Here is a 24265-nt window from a genome sequence, read left to right as displayed (position 1 = left end):
TCCTTCCCCCTCACCTCTTTGCCAGCCACATAACCTGGCTTGAAAGGAGGAGGCTGTATATCATTCTTGTTGTGACTTCATCCTTCAGAAAAGCCTTGCAGGATATTAGCTGTCATTAGGAATATTCAGGTATCATGGGGCATGGAGTAAGAGTGAATCTAGTACAAGAGATAGAGGACACTCATCTTCACATGGTCTAAAATGCTAGGTCTCTTAAGAGAACTTGTTGATGACACAGAGGAGGCCCCCTCTTCTACTGTACGTAGATTCTTCTGGTGGAAATTATTTATGAGAAGTAACAGCTTGTCAGCTGTTGTAATTGCCTTTGATATTCAAAGTCAACACATCCTGGGTAAGTGCATATGTGAAGTGATTCCTGCTATCAGACTGATTAAGCCCTGTTATTGATCACTGGATCCCTTATTGTTTAAGTATCCATTCCTTACAGTGTTTGACTTCAGGGATGTGGTGTGTTAGTGGTGTAAGATGTGAACAGGAAAATCTGGTAAAGTTATATAGATTACTATTTGTTATTCTCACACTGATACATACATGCCTACATGCACATACACAGAGTTTGGTGTAAGCAAGGTAAGTGTTTTGATTCATATACAAGTGTATGTTCCATTAATAAAACCCTCAGACATGGTCACTGCTTCTGCATGTCAGTGAAGACTGGGAAATAAAGAAATATGATATTGATTGCATACTTTTGATACCTGTCATAATCCACAAGAGACATATGGTCCTAACGGGAGGAGTGGATGATCATCCAAAAATACTGTATTATAGATGTCGTCATGTGAGTAACAGCAGGTACAGAGTAAAGTGGTGCACTGTCATGAAACTTAAAGGAGGATTACTAAAAGAAGCAGAAAAGTAGCAGATTAATGAAGTTGTATTGTTGTAGCCTGCGCTCTTGGACTGAAAATCGAAATACTTTTGTGTCACTTTTTAATGGCCAGCTGGTTTTTTAAATTATATTTACTTTTATAATGTGTGTTGATGCACTGTTTATATTTTTTTCCAACCTTAGATATTTAATATTAGAAAATAAACAACTATGTGTTCATGCAAAGGACATCTTAATAAGCATGCGTGTGCAGGCATGCATACTAATGTTCATCCATCAGAGACCAATAATGACCCACAAAATTTAGCTTAGCTCGCGATGAGTTTAGATATGACTATAGTGGAATGTCTCCCACATTTGGGTCATATGTGATATGGTGGGGTGTTGGCAGGTGTAGAGGCTGTGGCCATGCATGCTGTTCATTTAAGTTCTGCTGTCATGATGTGTCTGACCTCAGCTGCATGGGCATCCTTGGTGAAAATGCTGCATCAGGATGGGTATCAAGGATGAGGACCACCCAGCTGGTAGTATCAATGCCATGATCTTCAAGAGTGGCTTTGAGGCTTTCATTTTAGAGCATTTTTCCTCTACCAATTGTACAATAGCATATGGATGTAATTCCCAGCCCATCTAGCTTGTAATTTCAGTGTTGGGGATCTTATTCTGCCGAGGCAGCTCACATGGAACTGATTGAACTGCTTAAGTGTCTGATGTAGACTGTCAAAACTGACTTTCAGTCACTGGTGCAACTCTGTTGATTTCCACATTTATGTTTTCTGTAGCGGGGAGAGTGTTTTCCAGGTAAGTGGCTTGAGGTTGCATACCTTCACTGAAATTTGCAGCAGCTGATAAGGTTTGCTACGGTGGAGCATGACTTTATAGTCTTTATGGTGCTGATGGTCAAACTGAAGTCACTGTATGCCTCTGACAAGTGGTTCACCTCATATAGCACTCAGTACTGGTGTTTAAACCATGGTTATCAGCAAACAATAAATCCCACATTATGTTAGCCATTACTCTGGTTCTCTCCAGTTTGCAATGCATGCACCACAAATAACACATTCAACATAACACACATTTAAAGAAAAAGGTTCTTATTTTCTGAAAAAAGTGAAGCAGACAGGTTAGCAAGATAGTTCTTCCTTTTTGACCCCCATAGGTTTTTCTTTCAAATTATTTCCTCATTGACATGAAATAATTTGAGGCAGGCTCATAGATGTTAAATTATTTGTGAGGATCCAAAATTTGTCATGCATAGACAGGAGGCACTGTCAGCATATTATTACTTCCAGGGTGTCACTGGTGAGTGGGTGGGGGGAAAATATTCCATCACAGCTGGAAGTTGGTACAAGTTTTTGAAACAGCATTTCAAATCGTTCAACACACAGTGTGTTAGGAATAATCTTGTTTCTTTTCTCTTTGTTCATGTTAATTTGCTTAAGTTGCTTTAAAACTGTATACCTCATTGCAAGATGAACCTGATGTGCAGACACAATAGAGAGAGAGTGGGCCTGTAGAAGACAAGCCGTTCATCATGGAGGCCCTGTTGCGCCTGCGTCGCGAGGCAGAGGCGGTAGCAGCAGCGGCAGTGTCAGAGGCTGTCACCAGTAGTCCTGACATCACAACACAAGGGAGTACCAAACAGTCAAAACTAGACGAGTACAAGGACAAGATTATCGAAGAAATAAAAAAGTGTAAGTAATATAGGAAATAGACACGAAGATGAATGAAAGAATGCAAATATGTGTGTTTTTTTATTCATGTCCATACTCATTATGTTGCTTTTATTCAGTCTATCAAAATTGTTATCTCAAAGTGAGAAATCCTTGGATCTTACCAGGAATAAGTCAGTGTCTCTTCCAGCAGGTCTAACATTTTGATTGTCAAACTATGTGTATGCAACTTCCTTCCCAAAGCTTTAACTCATTCAGAACACCTGATTGCCTTTAATCAAACCTGACAGCAGAGATCAAACATTTGCTTGATAGCTGTCTTCCAAGGACAGATAAAATTAATACAGTAGGTGAAGTGTTAAGTAGCACATATATACATTCTGAGGTAACATAGTTCACAGTACCACAGTTAAAATGTGAGTATCCTATCTTGGAATGGTTGTTGTTAATTAAGACTTGTGATTCTTAACCCAGATACTATATTTTGTTAGTGAGTGCATGAAGGGCTTCCTTATTTGTTTCTCCCATTAACAGTCTATACAGATTCAGGCTTTTGGTCATCTTTAGTGTGTGAACATGTCTGCAGTGCCAATATGGGCTGACATCCTGATTGTGGCTGGGGCGCTGCTGGTGTTATCATGCTGCCTATACTGTCTGTGCAAACGCTGTTGTCGCAAGCGAAAGAAGAAGGAGGGTAAAAAGGGACTGAAAGGTGCTGTAGATTTGAAGAGTGTAACGTTGCTAGGAAACTCATATAAAGAGAAGGTGAGTGTTTGAGAGAGTGGAGCATTTTCTTTGTTAAGAGCCTTGTTACTAGTTTACTAAGATGGGGATTACATGTCTAGGTGTATCATGGCCAGTCACACCCAAGCAGTTGATGATGATGATGATGATGATGATGATGATGATGATGATAAAAACATTTGAAGATGTAAATGCTACAATTTTTTGGACATCGTTGTTTGTGGTTATCATTGGGCACATAGACATTTTTGTTTGCTCTCTCTACATGTCCAAAAAGGCTAAGAAGAGACTGCTGTTGGTCTTGTAGCTGAGCCATTTTGAAAAAAGCATTGCAAGCCAACCACTATTCCATTATATTTTTTATTGTCTGGAACAGATCAATGTTTCCTTTAAAATGTAAACAGTTGAGAACAAAGACAAGGAAGTGAGTCTTATCACTAATGAGATGTTGTCACTGTGTGAAACAGAAACAGTTTTTCTTTTTAATTAGGGAAGGGCAATTAACATTAACTGTACATTTTATATTAGGACCATTCCAATAACTTTTTGCCAATTTTTCCCTCATTCTAGAATCACATATATAAAGAGTGAAATGACAGCAGATGTTTTACTTTGGGCTGAAAAAGTTCCATGCTTGACGTTGTATGTTGCTAGGTTCAGCCTGAATTAGATGAACTTCCTGTCAATATGGAGGATAACGAGGATGCTGAAAGTACTAAGTCAGAAGTCAAGCTGGGCAAGTTGCAGTTTGCGTTAGACTACGACTTCCAGAAAGGCGAGGTGTGCATGTGAAATGTGATCAAGATTCGAGAAATGTTGTATGTGTTTTGCAACAGGTCTGTGTGTGCCTTGAAATCATCAAAAGAATGGTTTACATGGTTGCGTTAGAATCACAATAGAAGGCTGTTTTTGGCTGTATTTAAACAACTTCTGCTTACTGAAAGCACGATCTTGAAGGTTCTGCTATGTACCTTGAGAGGAAGGATTTTAAATTAACACACAGCTCTTGAGGATGTCATACACTGTTTTGGCACAGCTGACTTCATTATACCTTGCCTGTGACAGCTGGCAGTGACTGTCATCCAAGCAGCAGATCTCCCAGGCATGGATATGAGTGGCACATCGGATCCATATGTGAAAGTTTACCTGCTCCCTGACAAGAAGAAAAAGTATGAGACCAAAGTACATCGCAAGACACTTAACCCGGTCTTCAATGAGACCTTCACTTTCAAGGTGAGCTTATTCATTTAATGTATAGAGGCAGTCCTCAACTTACGACGTTCCGTTCCTACGTCGCGTCATAAACCGATTTTCGCTGTAAGTCGGAACATACGTACATACACTGTATATAAATAACATACTGTCAGCACTTATCTATCCTAACACCTATCCTAACACAGTAATTATCAAAAAAACATATAAAATACGTTTAATAATGAAATGAAACACGAAGTTCACGTTACAGCGTTTATGATGCAAAACCACTTAAGTTGAAACAAGGCTTTATACAATAAATGGGAGATGGTGCATATTAAATACCAGCAGTACATTTGTCATACTAAATCCCAGCAGTCTATATACATGTGTGTGTGTGTCCGTGTGTGCAGGCTCCATACGCAGAGATTGGATCCAAGACACTTGTGTTTGCTGTCTATGACTTTGATCGCTTCTCAAAGCATGACCAGATTGGTCAGGTTCAGGTGCCTCTTAACTCCATCGATCTCGGACGTGTTTTGGAAGAGTGGCGTGACCTTACTTCTCCTGACAGCGAGTCAGAAAAGGTGTGTGCTGAATCCTATACTGTAAGATTCAGAAACAGTCTTCTGATAGCATTCAATGTATAATATAAATGTAATATAGAAGGGACAGCATCCTACATTCCTGAAACTTACCCTTAGAAACAGTTAGTTTTTTTAAAGCATGATGCAATAAAGATTCAGTTATTCATCAGTACTATTACGTGCAGAAGAATATATCAGTGTTATAAATTCATCAGTTGTTTTTGGTTGTTTCACCCACAGGAAAACAAACTGGGTGACATTTGCTTCTCCTTGCGCTATGTGCCAACAGCTGGCAAGCTGACTGTTGTCATTCTGGAGGCAAAGAACCTTAAAAAGATGGATGTTGGTGGTCTCTCAGGTATTGTTGAGAATCTGTTCAAGATTATGTTTATAGAAAGAGTTGAAAGCAAAAGTTAATTTCCTTTTTTTTGAATATCTATAAATTCAGATGGTAAGTGTAATGTAGGGGGTTGCTTATCTGAAATAATATATTATGATTATCAGACAATTTTCATGGATTCAAAACTGCTGCTTAGCATTGCTACGTATCATTCTTAATATTTATAGCAAATTTATAACAATTTGAGTTGCTTTTAAAGTAGAGCAGCTTATTGGACAGTATTGGCTGCTTTTCACTGAATAATCGAAGATTTTTTCATTTTATAAAGAAAATAAGCAGCAAATAAAAGGTATAATGGCGGAACAGGACATTTTTTTTATCTTGAAAATAAATGCCATTTTGCAGGTTAGAGCTAATTAAATTTTTTTTAAAATTGAGAATGGGATATAGTCTTTCTGGGAAAGAAAAATTTCCAAAAATGTCTTAATTATATTTACCATGAAAGAAAGAATATTAATCATTATTGTATATCATTTATAATGTGATCATGACATGTTGTCACTCCAAGGGTCTCTCAGCTGCTTCCATGACAACCAAGAGCCCCTTCAGAGTGCATTCATCACAGTTTGACATGGCATGGTTGTTATTTATTGGCACCTGTCTGTTCTGTCAATATTATGTGTTTGCTCTCAGGGCTGTTTCTGGAAAAAGCTGCTGGTCTGAAATAACCTTACATAGTAGTTTTTTTTTTTTTTTTTTTTTTTTTTGTAGAATGGGACTCTAAGAAGTGGGAACAGGAGAAAGAACTGTAAATTTTGTCCATGGTTGTTGACATGTCCTGCTGTTGAATGAAGCCAGACTATTCTTATTGCCTAGCAACTCTGATGTGTTGCAACTGCATCACTTTGCATAGACCTTCATGTTGGTCTGTTTCAGCTGTGTTGTGCAATGGTCTGCTCATAAACAGAAAAAAAATGCTTAGAACTCTTGGTGAAGGGGAGGACTGTATAGATACATTTCCTCATATTCAACAGATCCTTTCAAGTTGTATTCAGTAGTTTGCTGAGAACAAGTCCAAGATTAAAATAAAGGCTCAAAGTATCCAAGTTTGGCCTGTTTTTGGGAGTGCTAGAATTTGTTCAGAGATTATTTCAAATTCTTCATACCCATGAGTACATACTAAGCACTTTTCTATCATTAAGATGTTTGAAAGTACAGTACAGGCTGCTATGGATTTGCCCGGATGTACAATATGCAATGCAAAGACTTAAATAAGTCATTATATACTTTGTTATTTTGAGTCACAGTTGTTGTAACTTGATGATTTTTTAAACCAGATTAGGTAAAAATTTTAGTCTGATTAAGTGAAAATTTTAATAGGATTAGGTAAAAATTATAATCTGATTAGGTGACAGTTGCAATTTTAACTTTAACCTGTAGGAGCAGTCAATGGCACAGAAATGGTTGAGCCTTAATGCTTGTTCCCGATGTAACTTTACACATGGATGATTACTGTGACTGTTTTTTGCCAGATCCCTATGTGAAAATAGCTCTGTATCAAGGAAACAAGCGTCTGAAGAAAAAGAAAACCACTATAAAGAAACGCACTCTCAACCCCTACTTCAATGAGTCATTCACTTTTGAGGTTCCCTTTGAGCAGATCCAGGTATCAACAGTTTGACTTCCTGCTCCAAGCTGCCGTCAGCCTTGTGCTGCCTCCTGAGCTTTCTGTCCTTGGTCTGGTCCTGTCCCTTGTACATGTGACTTTTTTGTGATCTTTTGTACTTTTGTCTTTTTAATCTGCTTTTGTGAATGCTTTGGGTTTTCTCTACATTTGTTTTTTTTCCTGCTTGGTTGTAAATTTCGTCAGTTTCTCCGTTACTGAAATCTATTTCTTGAATGGTTTTTTACACAAATTTACCACTTTTTCCTGCAACCTTAGGTTGATGAACCTCAGATTTTTTTATGCTAGCACTTTTCTAGTGACCTGCCGTGGGGCTTCCTCTGGCTGCTGAGCCTGGTCAGCAAGAGTCCAGTTGGCGCTGTTTCTCTGCAGGTCACAATGCCTAAGGAAAAAGACAGCTGTGCACCTAGAATATGTAGAGAGCCTTTCTGTCTGGCATATTTAGACAGTGCTTTGCCTGCCAGCTCATACTTGAAAAGGAAAATTAAAAAAAAGCAAGTCATATGCACACACACACACACACAGACTTGCTTTGATCTTTTTAGATCATAAATTTTCATTGTCAGGCAATATTCTGTGTTAAAAGGAATAGTCACCATGTAACCTTCCATTAATGATACTTTGGAAATTGGGTACACTGCTGCCTTTTTCACTAGCATCTCCATGCAAAATTACATGTTTGTGGACGAAACACCTTGTTTGCGGACAAAACACCTTTGGCTTTTTTGACATTTTTGTATGTTTCTTGTTTTTGTCTTTTACTTTTTTTTTTTTACTAGATCCCTATGTAAAGATCTCTTTGATGCTTAATGGGAAGCGCGTTAAGAAGAAGAAGACAACTATCAAGAAGTGCACCCTCAACCCTTACTATAATGAGTCCTTTACGTTCGAAGTGCCCTTCGAACAGATACAGGTACTGCCGTGCAAGCTGAGTGTGGAGTACTAGGCATCAGTCGTAGAAAAGCAAGAACAGAGTTTGCGTGGAAGAGGCTGTGTAGTGCTATAGCCATGCTTAGAGTCAGCAAAGTGGTGTGTAGTGGCTGCTTATTTTTGTCAGTGAGCTGTGCATAGTACACACCAATAAATGGAACATATTTATGATTTATGAGCAGGTGAGTGAGAAATTATGTTTGTGTGTGTGAGAGAGAGAGAAAAAGTGGGTGCATCTGTGTATATGTGTATTCATGTATGCATGCACATGCAGATGACCCATCCACCCAAGTGTAGTGTGGCCATGCTTCTGAATGCACATGGCTATATGTGAGAAAATTCACAGGTGAATGGAGTAGTTTAGTTTTTGACCCTTTTGCCTTTCCAGCCTTTCCTGTGTGTTCACTTAGACCCAAGGTCCTAACTAATGCTACAAGCTTTGAGGCCATTGGCATGGGTAGTAATGTGCTAAGCTATATGTGGCACCAAAACAGAGTGGGAAATGTTTGATGCAGTAATGTTGACCCCTTACAAGTCAGAAGTGCAGGATATCATTGCTTGTGGAACCTTATGTGTCTTAATATCATCAACCAAAAGGTAGATAGTTCTTTATAAAAAAAATCTTTCGTTTTATTTATTTTAATATTGTGGATTGAACAGGTTGATCCTTATGTTTCTTAAAGCTAAGAATTGACAATTGTGTATGAAGTTTTATGCCAAGGAAAACAAGGTCTTTCAAGTTTAGATACTGATTAAAACATTTGCAGCTTCTTTAGCTGTTGAAATGAAAGAAATGCTCCTGACCTTAAGACAGTGAAGGAAGAATATGTTTCTTTGACCTTGTACTAACTACATGATAGATAGTATATTACTGAAGAAAAGGAGATTATTGTTATCCTCCATCTGCAATTCAATAATTGTCGGTCCAAAATTATCTAGTAAGATGTTAAAGAAGGAAACAAAAAAGCAAAACAGAAAACAGTTTACATAAGAATTTAATCCCAAACAAAGACTTTTAAAAATAGTATCAAGGCTGTTTCACTATTATTGTAAAAATAAAGTAAAATAACCAATAGGTGATTTCTAATAACAATAACACGCTGTTAATTGTAAGAGAAATAACAAGCTCAATTATTGTGTCTGTGTGTGTGTGCATTCACATGTATGAGCATACATGTCATTAGTGTGCCTTATGTTTTACTGTTTATGAGTAGATGACTGTATTTTTGTCTGTGGCAGGTTAGACTTAAATTTGTTGTTCATGTACACTGGATAGGGGTCCTGCCTAATGTTTGAATCCCTTTGTGATTGTTATCATGTCACTACATCATTATTTCAGTAAAGTATGTATATGAGCTAGCTTGTAGGTTGCCATTATTATCCTGTTATTATCCAGTGTTCTCTCTCCTACCCCTTGTTGCTAATCTGGGAATAAAATAGCAATATATAATAGCAATATATAATAGTAGTGTCACGGAACTCTTGCTGTTTTATGCTAGGTGCCTCGTGGCTCTTGTTCTGCTGTAGATATTATACAAGGTGTGCTATGGAATACTTTGAATCTTATGGGCTGCTGCTAAGTCTAATGTCAGGTCCATGGAGCATTGTAACACTGTAAATACCTGTCACTTCTTGTCAACCTGCCCTAAAAAAGAAATATAACTTTCAATCATTGGGTGGCTGAAATTTGGGAGGAAAAAGAAATTTAAACAAATTAATTAGAGATTAGTGAATCTGTACAGTAAGTGTTTTTAATGTGGATAGGCTCTTTGGAAGGATTAAAAGATAGTTTGTAAACAGTTTAAATTTTAAAACCATAGTGAATTTAGATTTGATCCAAGAGCTTTGTAGTGGACTTGTAAGCAGTTGCTTCATAGTGCCAAGCCTTGATTTAAATCAAAAATGGAATCCAGCTTCCAGACCAAGGGTGTTTCAGGAGTTGCGCTTGCAGCATGCAATGGTACTTGCTTATGTGCACCAGCTGTTTGCTTCTTGCGCATGATGACGCTTGCTTGATGCGCATGATCATGATAACATGGCTTACATGAGTGAATGCTGATGGTTTGGGGGAAGTGTAGACTTCTGTTCTTGTATTAGCCATATATGTACATGTACAAAGAAAGTTTATTAAATAGCTAGTACATTGGGTAATCTACACTGGGTAAGTACTGTGTTTTCTTTTGACTATTTTTTTTTTACCTATTATAGCTGTTGTGTATTTTCTTTGCAGATTTATTTTTGTTTATTGAAAATTTCAGTAAACGTGGATTTAGAAATACTGTTTTATCAGCTGACTGGTATTCAAGTTTTTATTAACTGTTTGCTTAAGACATTCTTAGGTTCATATGAGTGAGTGGAGTTAAATATGAACAGTTCAGACAACTTAAAGTCAAAAAGCAGATTAAAATGAAAGTGAGGGAAGTAGAAATATATGAAAATGTAGAAAACCCTTTACTAGTCTGCACTGTTGATGACCAGATATCAATGATGATATATGTTAATTTAAATGTTGTGTAACTGTTGATATCCTGTAGTTAGCTCACGTAAATACTTCACTTCTCTAGATATTAACTTGCACAACCTGTCCACAGAGTTCTAGGGTTCTTGAATTTCTAATGTTTAATAAATTTTACTGATCAGCAAACGTACAATCTTGTGACTGTACCGTCATATTTGTGTAACATTTTATTATGCATAATTTTTAGCCTATTAGCTGACTGTGGCTTTTGCTGTTTTTATGATGATCTTTGCTGTTACAGTCAGTCAGTTGAAGTGATTTTCAAGTTATTCCTGTAGAAAATTTCTTTGTCTCCCAAAGATTTTATGGGTTGAAACACAGTGCAGTTTAATAACATAATGTTGTATCCTAGCTTGCATATGGGCGTTTGAAGATAAAATCTAAGAACTCTACCATAAACTAAATAAGATATTTTTTTGAGACAACTTTTCTTAAAAGAGTGCAATGTGAGTACTTTCAATGATGAAGAGTGTAATATACAGTGTCAATTTTAATTTATAGTGATTTATCAGTTTAGATATATTCAGTATGTGTGTGCATTCATTCACTCAACCATGTGTGTATATCACATACCAAAGGGCATCACAGGTTGGTACCTACTCAGCCACCAGGTGGCCTGACATAAAAAGAAAATCTTAGCCAGGGAGTGAATAATTTTTATCTAGGTGAAATTTTTTTTAACATTGTTTATTTCATTTGATCTGTAAGTAAACTGTTGATCTTGTTCATTCCAATCTGAGAGTGTTATGGCCTTTCTTAGTTTTCTTGTTATAGCCTTTCTTAGTTTTCTTATCAAGCAGTTTTATTTTATGACTGCTTTTTTTTTTTTGATTCTGAGAAATCTGCATTGTTTAGGCAAACAGATTACCTCTAAAGTTGATCAGATTCAATTCTAAATGCTCTTAGTATACTTGTAATGGAAACAATTTCCAGCAGTAAAGTTCTTTTCAAGTAATTGGTATTTTTGGGGAGAGGTATAAAAAATATTTGTAATCTGACATCCTTTTTTTTATAATATTTTGATGCTTCTACCAGGTTTCTCTATTGTGCCTTATTTTCAGAGTTGATTGTTTATGCTTGGTTTGTTCTTTACATCAGTTTAAATTTTTGCTTTGTTTACTGTACACTTTGTGGTGACACTTTTTAGAAGACTAGCAAAGAAAACTTATTATGTGTATTATGACTTTTTAAGTTTTCTTTATTTTTATTTAGTTTCCTATTTTTTTTTTAAGATATTAAATTATCTACAAAACAAAAATTCCATCACAAAATTGCTCATTGCTTTATTAGCAGGATATGAAAGACTGTTATGAAGACCAGATGTTTTCACATTATTTTGGTCATGACAACCTTTTTTTGTGCCGTCTGCTTCCATCCCTTTCTCTCTGTATATGAGGAAATATTGTGGCTGCATGGGAAGTTAAAGTGATAGATACAGAGAAATGTTTTGATGGAATTTACTCTTTGGTTATAATTCTACTTTGTAGAAGATTTACAAATATTTGACAACAGGATGTACACAAGTTGTAAAGGTAACTGCGCATAAATTCAGTGCAGCTATAGTTTATACTTTCATCTGAATGTGCTTTATTTTGGTCCCTATTGCAGAAAGTCACACTGATTATCACAGTGGTGGATTATGACCGCATCGGCACTTCGGAGCCAATTGGCCGTGTACTGCTTGGCTGCAACTCCACAGGAACCGAGCTGCGACACTGGAGCGACATGCTGGCAAACCCACGCCGTCCCATCGCTCAGTGGCACACACTACAGGAGGTTCCGGAGAAGAATTAAGCTTTGTGCCCCTTCTTACCTCCCTTCTCTCAGCATGCCTGCAACATGGGAAAAGGTCTCATCAAGCGACATTGCTGTATTCTCAAGAGTTGGAAGCTGTTGGCTCTGCTTGTACAAAAGAGGCTACAATCATGTACAATCACAACAAAGAAAAGAAGAAAGAACTTCATATTATTTTACTTCCACTCTGGTCGGGGATATGTTTGTACTTAGCTGTCACAGGATGATTTTTGTCTCGTAGTAAAGGGAGAGGATGTTATGGTTATAGCTGCACACATTTTACACTCATGCCCAGTCCTGCCTGAACATATTGTTTTGATTCCTCTAGACTGACTGCAGTTGCATTAGCCAGTGCAAAGTCCAGTGGTCAGGTGACCAATGTAAAAATATGCTAAAAGAATTATAAAAACAATAAATGTTTATGGACTAGTTACAGGTTTTCACTTTCAACCCTGCCTTGGCACATACACCTGATTAATGCATAAGCTTTGGAGCCCAGGGGTCAGTGGTCACAAGATAGGGTACTTTTCGGACGGATTTTGTTTACGAGTTGCTGGTTCTCAAAGAATCGTAAAGTTTCATTGGGCCCTCAGGATTGCACTGCCTGAGCTGAGTGATTCAAAATAGATAGGCAGATCTGTAGAAGTGTTGGAGGGGGGGGGGGAACTGGGAGGGTGGAGTCAATTTTTGTCAGTTTTTTTCTAAATGTGCTTCTGTGTCTGTCATCACAGTTTTTGTTGCAAGAATAAGTACAACGCCTTTTTTTTGCAAAGACTGCAGTTCAGGCAAAGACAAAGCGAAACAGGGAAGGAAGAATGTGATGTTTAGTTTTGTTCACAGTTTGTCATTTGAGAAAATGGATCTGCTAAAATATACAGAATACTATAGTGGTCAGTTTCTATTTTCATGTTCCCTGCCTACCAAAGATTAAAAGCAGCAAACCAAAGCTCCGGCTTTTACGATCTTTGCTCCAGTAATCAGCTAAATCTCAGATGTACAGCTTGGAGCCCATTAATCAACAGCACAAATTGCAGCATTGTAAACTTTTATTGTGCAGTCTTCAGCAGTTGGATTTCTGGCAGAGACCATTCTTTATGCCTTGGCAATACGTTACATAAAGTTAAAAGCTTAATTTGAGAAAACTAGTTTGGCCAGCAACTTTGGTTCTGTCATAAAACATTAGATTCTTAGGGAGTTTCTTGGAATTATGATTAATTTTTGCTACAAAAAGATGAATTATAAAAAGCAAATTCCTCCTATATAAATATAAAAATAAAAATAGTGCTTTGCAGGAAGTGAAAACTGGAATTGGCTGATATGACTTGAGAAATTTGTAACTGCTTTGTTGTTGTGATGATACATACATCACAGTATGTTTTAATTAAAAATTTACTTTGTTCAGTTTTTTTAAATTGGAGGCCGTAATAGCAATATATAGAAAGAGATAAATGTCCAATTTAAAAAAATCTTTTTGGAAGTTTCCTGTTTCAAAAGCAAATATATTTCTTTCCCACTCCCCTGTCCTTCATTTTTCACAATTCTTATTAAAGTACTGTCAAACATTCCAAAATGTAAGAAGTGTAATAATCTTGTATCAAGTGTCACAAGATCCTGGCCCTTTTCCCCAAATTGTCGATTAGCAGAGGTTTCTAGATTTATTTAAAGTTATAGTTATCCAGAGAGAAACTTATTCAACATGGGATCAAAGAGCTGAGAGTTGATAACAGTGTTCATGTACTTACTGGTTGACTATGTTGGTGGCAACGCGAATGGGCTATGGGTCTTTTCCTTAGGCTGCAAAAACAAAAAAAAAAAAAAAACAACAAAAAAACAACCCCAAACCCACTGTTTTCAAGAAGCAATGAAATGACGACATTTTTGTCAGAAAATCTCATGTTTAAACTAAATTTACATCACATTCACTTTCATCAGATTTTTTTCCATTTTGTTTTTAAAACAATGACTTTTTCTGCTCTTGTGTGTGATTGTGGCAGCTGCTGTTTCTAGTTATGTTTCATGTTTTGACATCATGGAGGCGGTTAGATCCAGTGGCTTAACTTTGTGTTTAAATGTTTATTAAACAGAATAATATGCATTTGTAAATGCAATTTATGTTTAATTTGACATGTAGTCAGTATCATGGAAGAGTACTGTTTAAAGAGAACCTTCTCAAGTACATATATAACAACTGTGAGTGATCAACGATAAAGAGAAATGATAATATTGCTTACATTGTCTCATAATTTGCTGTTGGAAAAAAACCAAAAGAGAAATCAAGAATTTTATCTTTTAAAGAGTGATTGAAGCCAAAAATATTCAGAAGTTGGGAAAAGGTGATTATAAAAGAAAAAAATGATGAGATAAATTATGTGAGGAATAGGTGAAAACAGTCTATAAAATAGACTTTAGAGATCATAATAAAGAAGAGTACTTGATGCTTTCATGATCATTAAAACCAAGTATTAGACTGTATTTATTTGAAAACAAAATCAAATCCAGTTATTTAATAAGGAGAACAATGATCTTGATATTGTGGATTTTCGTAGATTGCTTCATAACAAAAGATACAAATATATAAATAATGATCTGTAAGAGATTTTGTGTCAGTTTTATTGACAAGGCCTCCTGGTTGTAGTCCCCAAGATGACAGATCATATTTGACATTTTCTTGAGATTTTGTTAGTTTTCCAATCAAAACAGTGGGATGCAGTGTTCATGGAGATGTATATATGATCTTGTCTTTTAGGACAAGAGTTATTTTAAATATAAATGAAAATGTTACAACCGTGAAGGTGATTTTAGCAAACATTTACAAGCAACAGTTCTTTGTTACATCTTTTCTTCTGTGATGATTGTGAAATATTGTAATAGGGACTGCATCCTTTAGAAGTGAACACATAACTGCATCCAAAACTATGGAAACACTTTTCGGTTCAAAGTTTGTTTCCAAGGTGATGTGTGATGTACATAACTATCTTCTACCTTCCTTTGTCTCATGACCCCAAATTCCATTATTTCTCTCTCCTTCACCTCTTGATCCTTGCTTCTGTTATGGAATTTATTTTGCATCAACCTCTGTGGTAGGAATCAAGTTATAACAATCACATTTTGTGTGTACCAGAAGTATCTCCTTTTCTGTGTGTAGGCCACATGCTGTTCTAATGGTCTGACGTAATGCTAGCTGTGATACAATACATAATGAGCAGAAGTTACAGTTCTGTACATATTAATAGTTTTAATATTTTTTTTCGGAGCATAGAGAAGGGGGGGGGGTGGATTTTCTGATACATAGCTTCTTACAGTAGATTAAATCGAGCATTTAATCAGTTCTATGAGCAACATGCAATTTTTTTCCATGTTTGGAAATTCATACCATTGTAGAATTGGTACAGTGAATTTTAACAGATGATTGAAGCATGTGTCATTATTCAGCATTGTAACTGGTTTTTTGTGATAAGCACTGGTATAAAAAAATATCATCCAACTTGAATCTGTACCAGATTGCAGGTTTTTACCTTTAACATTGAACAACTTTGTTATTTCTATGTAAAGATTAACGAAGACTTCCAGTATTCTCCCTTTTGCTTTGTATCTTTCCTTTCGTATATAAAAGGACATAAGAGAAAAGCTTGACTTTTGGTGCTTGTGCCAGTAAGATCATCTTATACACAGCCATGATTACAGAAGCTTTGGCTCAACAGTAATTTCTAAGATTTGACAAAGAGAAGGGTGCTTATTAGCAAATAGTTTATACAGTAACGATGATACTCTACAGTGTTTTGCTTCAGAACAAGGAGAAGGCATTGAGAATGCTTGCCCTTTGCTGTTATTATCAAGTGCAATACTTTGTGCTAGCTCTCAGGATTACGGTGTCTGTTTTATTTTGTTAGTGAACTTTATGTGCAATCTTTAACATTCCTTATGAGACATTCCCATTGAATTCCATCAAGTTTTGAACTTTAGAAATCAAATAATTTTATGTACTGTTTTTGGTCTGTTATCATGACAAATCAGATATTTTTTCTCTTTTTGGGAGGAATCTTATTAATACTGCTTTTTGAGGGATTTTTTTTCTTAGTGGACTGCAAGATTAGTGCTCTTTTGTTGAAGGTATAACACCTGTACATACATGATCATCATTAAGACTTTCCAGCCCTATGTCATATTAAGATGCATTTTTTTGTTTTGTTTTGTTTTGGGTTTTGTTTTGTTTTTGTTTTTTGCAGTAGAGTAGTTGCAGTTCAAATGCATTTTTTGTTCCAGTGCAGACACAAAAATAGAACAGTTTGCATCTCTAGAATTGCTGTTAAACAAAGAGATAACTCTTTAAATGTCTGCTTCTTATACTCCTTACCCATAGGAAATTAACTTTCAATATCAACTTACAGCACTGGAAGGATTTTAACATGATGAGTAAGAATATTTTTTGAATTGTAGCAGTTGGAAAAAGAAGTAAAATTTATTAATTTATGCTGTTACCTAAACGTTTTGTCAAGAGATTTGTGTATCATGTAATTGTGATACAATGGTAGTGATAATAAAAGAAAAGCTGCACAATTTTCTTTTGAGTTAAAACAAGGTCACATATAAACGTGAATGAATCACGTGGTTACTGCATTTCGACCGTAAAAAAAAAAAATAACATTGTGTCAACACTTAGTGCACTGTTTGGTTCTTGTCCACGTTGGTGATAAATAAAGTATTTGTGGAACGGTCATGGCTGTTATTGTTTTTTTCATTTTGTTTTGATGAAAGGTAAAATGCAGATTCTGGCAGGGTGGTATTATATAGCAGTGTTAGAAAATCTTTCAGTGATTTGCTCATGGTTGAATTGATCATTTATCAGTAAAAATAGAGGAAAGAAAAGACGTTACTAATGTGCTGGAATATTGCAGAAAATGGATCATCAGAATTTTGGATCTACAAAATCGATTGGTTAATAAGCATAAGGTAAGATTTATATTCTCGAAACTAGTCCAACATGGTAAACAAAAGTTAAAGGGAGAGAATGTAGTTAAAAATCTTTGAATCTTCTGCCGACTTCTTTCCCTTGATAATTTCCCTCCTCTCCCCGAGTGTGGTTTGTCTACGGTGCAACGGCCCCATGCGTTTTAGATGCTGAATTTTACAGGTTAGTTTTATTTATCGCCTATATCTACCGATATCTTAAAAAAACCGGCTAACCATTCATGGGCCTAACTCGCATGAGACAGGTTATCGTCTTGACCTGCCTGCAAGTTCGACATGAATTCCATCCCTGAAAGTCTCCTTCGTTTGTAGTCAGCTACGAGGATTTGCGCTATTAAAACGAAAAATAAAATAAAATGACCCTTGGGGGTAGTCTTCTTTACCGCCCTTTCAGCGAAGGTTTGTCACGCATGGGTCAGAATAATCGTCATGCTCCGCGGAGCATTCGTTCGATCATAGGACATCCTGCGTAGCTGCACAATTTCTGCGGATATCCTTCGCTGTGCATTTGATGTCAGGTATTTTCACACGATGCGACAAAAGTGCAATCAGAGAAGGAAATTACGCAGACTTCTGGACAAAACAATTGGTCAAAGTGGGCGAAGTCTTCTCAAAGCTTTTTTTTTCCCATCCCAATCTATTGTGAGGGGATGTTAGGTAATTTTTTGACAGAGACTGGATGAAATCTTTGTAAAGACAGTCACACTATAACATTTTCGTCGTGCGATTTTGAAACCCACTTTAATTTGTTTTGAACGCCTTCCCCACCACCCCAACATACGGGTACCTGATTTATCAGGGAAGGTAAAAAGATTTGAGTCCCACACCCCACCCTTCACATGACATACTCTAGAAACGATGAACCACCCAAGTTTTCTTGTCCCTACTCTTTCAGTCCTTGTTTTTATTCGAACTGTGATGTCAGCTTAAGGTGTGTTCGGTGAATAGGACGCCGCCTGTCGCCTCCTTCATGCTCTGTGTTTTTGAGTCATCTTGCATATTCAGGTATAAATACTGTTGACACACACGATGAGAATTACCTGTCTTATGGTATTCAGGTTGCGGGTCTTATCGAGGTTTAAAGAAAGCACTGCCCCATTTCTCCCGCAGAGAGAATTTCGGCAAGAGTTGCCAAGTGATGATGCTCCGTTACTTAGGCTCGTCTTCCCAATGTGTAGTAAACTTTTCACGCGAGGCAACCTGTCGTCTGTTCTACAGCCTCATCGGCGAGAGAAACAACTGTTATTGAGGTAAGCAAACAGTCGATTATTACCATTGCACGCTGCGTCATAGAAGCACAAGAAAACTGTGGTGTTTGAAAGAAGCCGATTGTATCCACGGAGTTGGCAAAGTCCCACTGGATGTTTGCCTGTGCAGATAAACACGACAGACATATTGTTGTGACCATCTTCGCGGTGCACGTTGGCATGTAACCTCTAACCATGCGTGTGATGTGATGTTGTGTATTCCATGCGTGTGGTGCAACATGTGTCAGCATAAGGTGTGTACTTACATGCATATCTACGTACATGCACGCAATCAGCTTACAAAGCTATAACTCAGAATAATAACCAGTGTTTATTGTTCCTAAGCTCATCGATTTGTAATGCGGATTCGAGTTGGCGGAAACTAATACATTAAATATGTGTGTGTGTGTGTGCATATATAGATGTGCTTTCTGCGCTCTGAAATCTGTGGTGTTGTAGTGGTGGCAGAAGGTAAGACATTCCCAAGGACGGGGGAGGGAGTAGGGATGAAGGTGAAGGTTTGGATGGATTGACAAGAGAGTGAGGTTTCTAGGGTTAGGTTCATGAGGTGAAAAAGCTCGCGGACACCGTGGATTGAATCCCTCGCCTATCAACAACCTCCTTCAAGATGGCCAAGGAGAATTATAACTAGTAGTTTTAAGTACAAATGATGTAGCGGACTTCCCTGGGTTATTTATTCAAATATTCGATTTACTTAATTTATTGTTATTACATACGAGCGTGCGTAGCTTAGCGACAGAGACACGTTTTGAGAAATGCGATGTCATCGTCGTGCAAACATCATTAGATGCAGGTATATGCAGTCCACCGTTGACTGAAACAGCGTTACGCGGCGCGTGACTGTGGTCACAAAGAAGTTTGCTGTAGCTGAATGTTGTAAGCCTGGAAACATGCGGGGCGACGAGATGGAGATGCCAAACGATTCATACATTTAGACACAACCCACTTGTAAACAAAAAAGAAAAATCTGCACTTGCTTTTCACACAAAATTAAATAAATAAAAACAAACGACAAATCAATATCAATGCAATGAAATATTATTCGATTAAAAGCTTATTAAAAGGAACTAAAAATAAAAATAAATTTAGAAAAAACTTGTAGTCATCAAGCTCTGCAGACGTGGCAGGATGAGCTGAAGAAGAGAAAGATGAACAAGGAGACTCACCTTCCACTTGGGAAATACGTGAACAGATTCAAGCTTTTCAGTGATAATGAAAGCAGTCTGCCATGAATAACATTTACTGTTATCAGTCGTGAGAGGAGCAGATAACACCTGCTAACGTGTAATTTTTCTCTACGCCCACCAGGTACAACAAGCATCGCTTGTGTTCTGTACACCGTAGTCCTTCAGCACGACAGTCGGCAGTTCCTTTGCCAGTCCCTTGACAATTCAGCAAAAGCTGTTCAACACTTAGTGCGTACCTGAAAATACAGCAAGCTGCTACCTTCAAATATGTCAAGCTGATACCTCAGATGCAACAAGCTTCAGCTAAGGTTTTGATTCTTGTGTAAAATTTTCAGCAGGCTGCAGTAGACTATCAATTATAATCTTAAGAACTTTGAAAAGTCAGCAAGTTTCAAGCTCTTGGTGGGTGTGTATAAAAGCAACCACCTGTTCGTGAGGCTTAGCCTCGTTTTCCATTCAAGCTGTGTTGCGATGTCTTAACCTGCTCCATTGTTGTCCACATTTCACATTATGTACAGATTTGATCACGTGATGCTTATCACGTGACAGGTCACGACAAGTAATTTCGTTCTGATTTTCTCTTTGTGGCGTGTGTCAGGCAACTTATTTCCTTCCGGTTTTTAGTTGTCCGTTCTGTGGAAGGAAATCCTACAACACGAGGTATGTGGGAAACCCCACACTGCGATCTGCCTCCACTGATGTTTTCGTTGCGATTGTTCAAGTCAATGGTGATCACTTTATCACAGTGCAAACATTTCATCCGATAAGATATCGTACACAGATGACAAAAGCGTGTTTGTGATTGCACTCACTATTTTTGTCCTATTGTTTTCAAACAATAGACTACAAGAACAGATCGAGTTGTCACAAGCTTAATCTACACTTAAGCAAGATGGCGAGAGAGGACTTCCACCTGTTCTGGAACACTCACCTGCACACGTCAGAGGCCGGGGGACAGTCCCCAGACACCGCGGTGCTGTACTGGCACTCACTCAAAGAGGAGACGAGCAACTTCCCCTGGACACGTCGAGAGGCTTCTCCTCGTCAACACGCGCTGGTTGCCGTCGCACGTGACATCATGACACAGGTGAGTGCGTGACATCGTGACAGAGCTGAGAGACGGTTGGAATGGAGACAGGTGAATGGCTCGTGACATTGCGGAACTGGTGACTATAGTGGGTGACATATGACACCTGAGTTGCACGTGAATCGTCACCGTTTTACTCAAGAGGCCTCACGGTTAGAGTCGACGAGATTAGAGGCACGATTGTTTTTGTTATATGTCTGTGTCTCACTTGCCCAATGTTCGTCTGCTCTCAGAGCCGGCTATGGAGGTGGGTGGTCGAGCAGGAGCGGCCCATGCCCCGCGCCTGATGGTGGCCCACAATTCTATTTGCTCAAGGCCATGCATCCCCCTAGCGCCGTCTCTGCTGCTCTGCTACTCATTCACTGAACTGTCGGTCTGTAACCACTAATTAGTGTTGACATTATAATTAGTGCTAACATTATAAGGAGTCTCCATCTTCCCACAGGTCCGGGTGGCCACCAAGAAGATGACACTGACAGTCACATTCTGCAGAACCTAAGTCCATGCAGTGAATGTGCTGCAGAACTCTTGAAGGTGGGTACACAATATAAATTGCACAGCAAGTGAGCATAAGATAAAAAAAATGTACAAAACATTATTTAATTCAAATGAAAATCAGACAATGGGGAATTTCTATTTTTCTCTTCACAAATGACTGTTTGTATAGGCTTCCAAACTACACACAAACAACATTTAACTTATGTTTGTACTAGAGCATGTTGATGTTCGTCTTTTGTTTTTTCCATGTATTTTTTTGTGTCGAACACAGGCAGCAAGCTTAGCCAAAGAAAAGAAAGTCAAACTTGAGCTGTCCATCGCTTTTGTCTCCCTTCACCGGATCCGGCGACCGTCATGCGCACAGCGAGGGCACGCGTGTTCGGCAGACATCTGCATCAACGAATCCAATGACAACTGTCTGGCACTCAGGAGACTTAGCGAAGAAGGGGTGAATCTGTCCACGTTTCATCCTGCTCTCTGGCAGTTCTTCTACACATTTGTTGGTCTAGGATTGCCATCTCCACTGCCGCTCACTTTGTTTGCAGGAAAATACTCAGGGACCACCTTGCAGCAGAGAATGTCGGAAGACTCCTTGATGACCCAGGAACTTCAGGCTGTTCTTGGAGGTTATATGTGTTTTCGTTTTCTTTAGGCCCCATCAGATTAAAACGGTGTGTGTGTGTGTATGAGACAGAGAGAGTGAGAGAGAGAGAGCGTGCGTGAACGAATTTTTTTAGGGAGTGTTTGTGCATATGGATAAGTTTACAGCGTCAGCGCTTGCTTTCATAACTACACACACACAATTCATGTTAGTTTTTTTTTATATGATATATGTTTATACGACTGTCATGTAAAATTATGCCTGACTTAGTCATCTATTCAGCAATATGTGTATGTATAAAGACCATTCTTAACGAGACAAAATGTGGACGAGCCTTTGACCAAGACATGACTTGGTCAAACATAGCCAAATGTTTGCTTCAATTAGAAACTTAGAAACAGTTATTGGCAACACACGCATCATGTGGGTAGGTGGGTATTCGTGTTCATTCACGTGACTTGAAATGTTTGACCAAAGAGACCTATTTGGTTCGGCTTAGCGTGCCTGTACATGTGCAAACGCAAGTTTTTGCTGATTTGTTTCTTATTGATGTTTGTTTCTTTCATGCGCCCACCCGTCCAGGTATGCAGATCGCATCTGGTAGTGCAAGTCCGGAACCAGACAGCTATGTTGTACAGTGGATCGCACCGCGTTTGTCTGGCTCCAAAAAAGTTTCTGAGTACAGAATCACCTACAAAAAGGTAGCTAGCTAGGTCTTATGGGGATTACTCCACCCGTAGATGCTTGGTTACTACAGCTAGACAAGATCGATTTACCGTAGCCAGACAGATTACTAAAGGTTATACAGCCGCTATGTTTGGGTGTAACGTAAAGTAGCTAGCTAATTTTCCGAGCTAGACCAGCTCCATCTAAAAAAAAAAAAAATCAGACAGTAGCTATATAGCTAGAAGCTGTTTTGCCACCGCCTCTATCAGTTAGGGTAGTTTATAGATTTAAGCCTCGGTCTGTAGTTACATTATTCTAACTGCAGCCATGTTTGTGGTTCGTTCAGATTCTGCTCAAAAATAAAGAGTGCGATGATCCCCGTCTGTGGAGGGTGCATCAGTCCGCCAGCCCCACCCCCACCAAGCTGTCGGTGTCAGGCGAGATGTCATCATGTCGTCTGGAGCGTCTGGAGCGGGACTCCTTCTACGAGGTGACGGTGGAGGCTCTTGTCCACAACATGGCTGCTTGCTCCGCGAAGAAGCTCTTTAAAACAGACGACAAAGGTTGGTACTTATTGAAATGGCTTTAGACGATTCCATTGATGAACTGTTTCGGGAAAAAAATTTATTCACCTGGAGAAATCACCATTCATCATCGTCGTTTTCATCAACATCTTGTCTTAATATAATTCCAAACTATTGGAAAAGATGGTCTGATTGGCCCAAACTGTCGTCTGTTCAGTGCCAGTGCCATCGCTAGCAACGCCAAAGAAGTTAGTGCGAAGCAACTCTCGCTCCTCCTATACAGCCTCGTCTCCACGCACGCCCAAGTAAGTTGCCCTGTTCTTGACAAAGCGCCATTGTCCAAAAGATCATTGATTGCTTGCGGCTAACCTTCTCTAATACGACAGCCGCAACCGTTCGCTAGCCTCCAATGTTTAATGCAAAGCAATCGGCTAAAATATTCACAAATTAGCTGACCTCATATATAGCCATCACGTGATCGCCGCTAGCTGATACCTGGGTGGCCAACATTCTTTTACTAACATCGCCCATGTGTCTATTTCTATCTGGTTTTGTCTAAGGAGCTACCGTTACCTAAATTGAATCCAGACTACTTTCATAGCTTCTTTCTGTCCAGTATTTGTTCTTCCCATCATACATTTCACGTTCTGACTTTCAGCGGCCATGTGAAATAGACTACCAGGTCCGGCAACTGAGATCACAGCACAACAATAATAATATGGAGTCATGAAGACCGTCACCATGCAGAAGATCGCACCACCTCGATTGTCAGTCTGCCAGCACGTGGATAGGAACAAGTGAACAAATGCAAGGGCTGTTGTGGACTTTTCTGATTGGTCGATGTTTTGTGCTTGTGACGCAAACCTTTCACCAGGTGCACGTGCAAAAGTCCTCAGGTCTTCTGTAAGGCTTTCTTCTGATTCACAGTTTATAGAGTTCTCGCTTTTCATTGTCTTCTTAACCGGACGTGTACTGTGGGATGTGTGACTAATTAAGTGTGGCGCTTTTTTAATACGGCGTCAAGTGAAACATGTCAAACATACAAATTCGAGAATGTGTTCAGTTATGAAAATCATTTAGCGAAAACACTTGCTGATTAATAATGAATCCGAATGCAGTCTGCAATGAAGTGAAAGGTCGAAAATTTGA

The 24265-nt window shown here is 38.4% G+C and overlaps 2 protein-coding genes across 9 annotated transcripts in view; both read left to right on the top strand.

Annotated features, from left to right (window-relative positions):
* Window positions 1-17034, top strand: part of LOC112567239 (synaptotagmin-1) — a 32294-nt gene extending 15260 nt beyond the window's left edge. For 3 of the 7 annotated variants that reach the window (XM_025243857.1, XM_025243855.1, XM_025243858.1), the window contains 8 exons: window positions 2343-2547; window positions 3113-3291; window positions 3925-4050; window positions 4336-4503; window positions 4878-5051; window positions 5292-5409; window positions 6924-7057; window positions 7364-7827. In XM_025243857.1, coding sequence (XP_025099642.1) covers window positions 2388-2547; window positions 3113-3291; window positions 3925-4050; window positions 4336-4503; window positions 4878-5051; window positions 5292-5409; window positions 6924-7057; window positions 7364-7627 — 1323 coding nt within the window. In that variant the 5' untranslated portion in view covers window positions 2343-2387 and the 3' untranslated portion in view covers window positions 7628-7827. Of the gene's footprint in view, window positions 1-485; window positions 506-2342; window positions 2548-3112; window positions 3292-3924; window positions 4051-4335; window positions 4504-4877; window positions 5052-5291; window positions 5410-6923; window positions 7058-7363; window positions 7828-7854; window positions 7989-12131 lie in introns of those variants that run through there. The other 4 variants (XR_003099775.1, XM_025243859.1, XM_025243861.1 and 1 more) reach the window with 4 other exon arrangements.
* A 1114-nt stretch (window positions 17035-18148) lies between these two features.
* On the top strand, window positions 18149-23869 carry LOC112567240. 2 transcript variants are annotated; one of them, XM_025243862.1, is made up of 8 exons: window positions 18149-18535; window positions 20583-20827; window positions 21273-21361; window positions 21597-21951; window positions 22509-22627; window positions 22939-23155; window positions 23334-23421; window positions 23775-23869. In XM_025243862.1, the coding sequence occupies exons 4-8, from the start codon at window positions 21903-21905 to the stop codon at window positions 23788-23790; spliced, it is 489 nt and encodes a 162-aa protein (XP_025099647.1). In that variant the 5' UTR covers window positions 18149-18535; window positions 20583-20827; window positions 21273-21361; window positions 21597-21902; the 3' UTR covers window positions 23791-23869. The 2 variants fall into 2 exon arrangements, with proteins under 2 accessions (XP_025099647.1, XP_025099648.1); XM_025243863.1 differs by lacking the exon at window positions 18149-18535 and adding an exon at window positions 18972-20048.
* Window positions 23870-24265: the final 396 nt, after the last annotated feature.

This window comes from Pomacea canaliculata, linkage group LG6 (assembly GCF_003073045.1).
Source record: "Pomacea canaliculata isolate SZHN2017 linkage group LG6, ASM307304v1, whole genome shotgun sequence".
NCBI lineage: Eukaryota > Metazoa > Mollusca > Gastropoda > Architaenioglossa > Ampullariidae > Pomacea > Pomacea canaliculata.
Note: the sequence above shows the minus strand (reverse complement) of the source record. Positions and strands in the feature narration are given on the sequence as shown.

Bases quoted from the DNA above. Each gene is read 5' to 3' on its own strand.
- LOC112567240 (XM_025243862.1), top strand. From the start codon at position 21,903: ATGTCGGAAGACTCCTTGATGACCCAGGAACTTCAGGCTGTTCTTGGA. The intron at 21,952-22,508 runs GTTATATGTGTT...CCACCCGTCCAG, and splicing joins ACTTCAGGCTGTTCTTGGAG to GTATGCAGATCGCATCTGGT. The intron at 23,156-23,333 runs GTTGGTACTTAT...TCGTCTGTTCAG, and splicing joins CTTTAAAACAGACGACAAAG to TGCCAGTGCCATCGCTAGCA.